The sequence below is a fragment of the Mastomys coucha genome, unplaced genomic scaffold (assembly GCF_008632895.1).
Source record: "Mastomys coucha isolate ucsf_1 unplaced genomic scaffold, UCSF_Mcou_1 pScaffold23, whole genome shotgun sequence".
NCBI lineage: Eukaryota > Metazoa > Chordata > Mammalia > Rodentia > Muridae > Mastomys > Mastomys coucha.
Window position 1 is genome coordinate 58,773,427 of NW_022196906.1, and position 3,187 is coordinate 58,776,613.

At 43.6% G+C, this 3,187-nt stretch overlaps 1 protein-coding gene across 3 annotated transcripts in view; it reads right to left on the reverse strand.

Moving 5' to 3' along the window:
- The window catches only part of Dis3l (DIS3 like exosome 3'-5' exoribonuclease), a 37,105-nt gene that overhangs the window by 5,416 nt on the left and 28,502 nt on the right, over positions 1 to 3,187 (reverse strand). For all 3 annotated transcript variants that reach the window (XM_031344139.1, XM_031344140.1, XM_031344141.1), the window contains one exon: positions 602 to 1,135. In XM_031344139.1, coding sequence (XP_031199999.1) covers positions 602 to 1,135 — 534 coding nt within the window. The remainder of the gene's footprint in view (positions 1 to 601; positions 1,136 to 3,187) is intronic.

The following is a 3,187-nucleotide window of genomic DNA, read 5'->3' on the forward strand; positions in this document are numbered from 1 at the left end:
GAGCACACAGGCAGAGAGAGGGCAGGGGAGAAGTCAATGGTGAGCACACAGGCAGAGAGAGGGCAGGGAGGTCAGCGGTGAGCATACCTGGGACATGGCCATGGAGAAGAGTTTCTAGGTATAATGGCCTTGAATGAAAGTCCTGGCCTTGCACGGCCCAACAGGTAACTTATGAACAAGCTCCTTAACCCCGTTAGACTAAAGTTCTCATCGATAAACTATGAATGGTCAGACCACCACCTCAGCATTCTAAAGAGTAACCGAGAGGATGTTTGAAAGTCCTTGGTCAGTGTGACCAGCATGCAGTCCACTCAACCAAACGACCACAGACTCTGTTGCTTGAAGACAGAAGCTAAAAAAAAAAAATCCATTTGCTAAACTAACAAACTAACAAAAGGTATTTTAATTAGGACCTTGTGCTTGGCAACAACATAATTTTTAAATCCTCTTTAAGTAGACTAGCCTCAGATTGGTGGTCCAGTTGCCTCAGGCTTCGATGCACCAATGTACCTGGCTACAGGCCATGTTTTAGGAACCACCGTAAGGTAAATAAACACATGGCACTCTCTGCCATCCCTCTGCCCCCTCAAAAGCAGATTACCGTGTGTCTATGAAGAAGCCTTTTGCTTTAGCACATTCCCGGAGCTCTGAGAAAAACTCCTGGTGTGGAGGAGGGTGTTGGCGCAGCAAAGCCTGGTGGGGGAAACTCTCCCAGATCTTCTTGGCCACCCAATGGTTGGCCAGGATCATGCATTCAGCCACTGTCTCATGAACCTCCAGGGGCTGCTTGGGGATGAGGTCATGAATGTTCTTCTTGTCATCCAGCTGGACTCGAACCTCTATACCTTCCAGCTCCAAGGCACCGCAGCGGTCTCTTTTTGCTCGGATGTGGCGAGCTATGTCAGTCAACTTTCCAATTGCCCACACTAACTCCTCTAGTTTGGCCTGTTGGCTCTGCTCCTCCAAGGCTTTGAATTCTGGAATATCATCAACAATGTTGAAGTTTCCATCCAGCAGTTCCTGGGCCGCCTCATAGAACAGTTTGTAAGCTGATCGGATAATGGTTCTGCCATACCACACCTTCTTAATTTCATAAGAGGTTTTATCTAATTCCCACATGACTGACACAGCATACCTATAAAACCAGGGACATAAACGGTATTATTCCATTCTTTAAACAGTTATACATTTTATTTATTTTGTGTATGTTTATGTGTATGGTTGCACATGTGAGTATTGCAACAAACGTGTGGAGGTCAGAGGACATCTTGTGAGAGCCAGTTCTCTCTTTCCACCACTTTAGTCCTGAAGACCAAACTCAGACACAGCACAGCTGACTTTATCCACTGAGCCATCTTATAGGGGTCCATTTCTTTTTTGTAAGATTATTATTCTTTATTTAATATCCATGGGTGTTATTTACCTACACGTATGTCTGAACACTAGGTGTGTGTCTGCTGCTCAAGGAGGCCAGAAGAGGGCGTCAGATCCCGTGGAACTGAATTGCAGGCAGTTGTGAGCTGTCATGTAGATGACAGCTGGGAATCAAACCTGGGTTGTTGGAGTTGTCTGGAGGAGTAGCCAATGCTCTTAACTGCTGAGCCATCTCTCCAGTCTACTTCTATTCTATTTTAGAAGGAAGCAGAACTTCATTTTGAATCAAATTTGAAAGAAATCACCTTGCTGTAGGCTTTTGGTATAATTTCTTTAATCATTCCTCTATATACACAACCCCCTCCTTCATGTATGTATGTATGTATGTATGTATGTATGTATGTATGTATGTATCTACATGTTCACACACATATTTTAATTTAAAAACAAAGTCAGGCTGGGTGTTGTGGCATATACCTTTAACTCCAGTACTTGAGAGTCAAAGACAGGCCGATGTTTGTGAGTCTGAGGCCAGCCTGGTCAACTTAGGGAGTTTCAGGCCAGCCATGGCTACATAGTGCTCACTATGTAACCTGTGTCAACAACAAAGTTGCAATGGGTTCTGTTAAACTCTGAAGGACTCTGCAGTGAGTTCACACAGGGCATGAACAACCTTACAGTTCTTCATTTTGATTAGGAAAGCTTGGCACTGACTGAGTCAAATCTGTTTAATGCCAGGAAACTAGAATAAAGCCTTTAAATCTTACATGATGACAGTGAGCTCAGTATCAATCTTGATGATAGTTAATTAACAAAAAGCTCATTTAGCAAAGAGCCATTCTGCCACCAAAACATTTTATTAGAGAAAAACCTATATATTTATAATTCATGCATTTTAGAGGGGCTAATTTCCTAGTATAAAAAAATTTATAAATCAGTAATAAATCACAAACCCAAATGAAAACAGTAAGACTGTGAAGCAGCTCAGAGAGGAGACAGAGGATCCTTTAGCCACATGCTCAGCTTCACACAGAGTAGAAATTTAAATTAAGACACTACATGTCTGGCAACCTGACTTACATGAAAGGACCTGCACGGGCCAGCCAGGCTGTGAATACAAACTCTTGCACTTAACTGCTGTAGGGAAGATTGCTGCATCCTCTGTGAGGGCAATCTGATTGTATGGATCTAAACACAAATGCATGTGGCTTGGTACAGGGTCTGCTTCTGAAATTTCTCCTCAAAGATATTTAAGTACTTAAAAAGAGAGAGGGGGGCTGGAGAGATGGCTCAGTGGGTAAGAGCACTGACTACTCTTCTGAAGGTCCTGAGTTCAAATCCCAGCAACCACATGGTGGCTCACAACCATCTGTAGTGAGATCTGACGCCCTCTTCTGGTGTGTCTGAAGTCAGCTACGGTATACTTACATATAATAAATAAATAAATCTTTAAAAAAAAAAAAGAGAGAGAGAGGCAGAGGCAGACAGAGGCAGAGGCAGAGGCAGAAGCAGGGAGAGAGAGAACCAGTGCTTGTGAGAGTCTCAGTGGTAAGAGCACTGGCTGCTCTTCCAGAGGATCTGACCCACAACTGTCTGAAAGTTCAGTTCCAGGGGATCTGATGTTCTCTTATGTGGTACTTATGCAGGCACAACACTCAAGACACAAAACATAAAACAAATCTTTTAAAAAAGGAACAGAGGGGTTATGGCTATAGCTCAGTTGCTACAATGCTTTGCTTAGCTCACACTAAGGCCTGGCCTGGATCCCCAACACTGTATAAACCAGGCATGTTGGTGCACAGGTGGAAGCAGG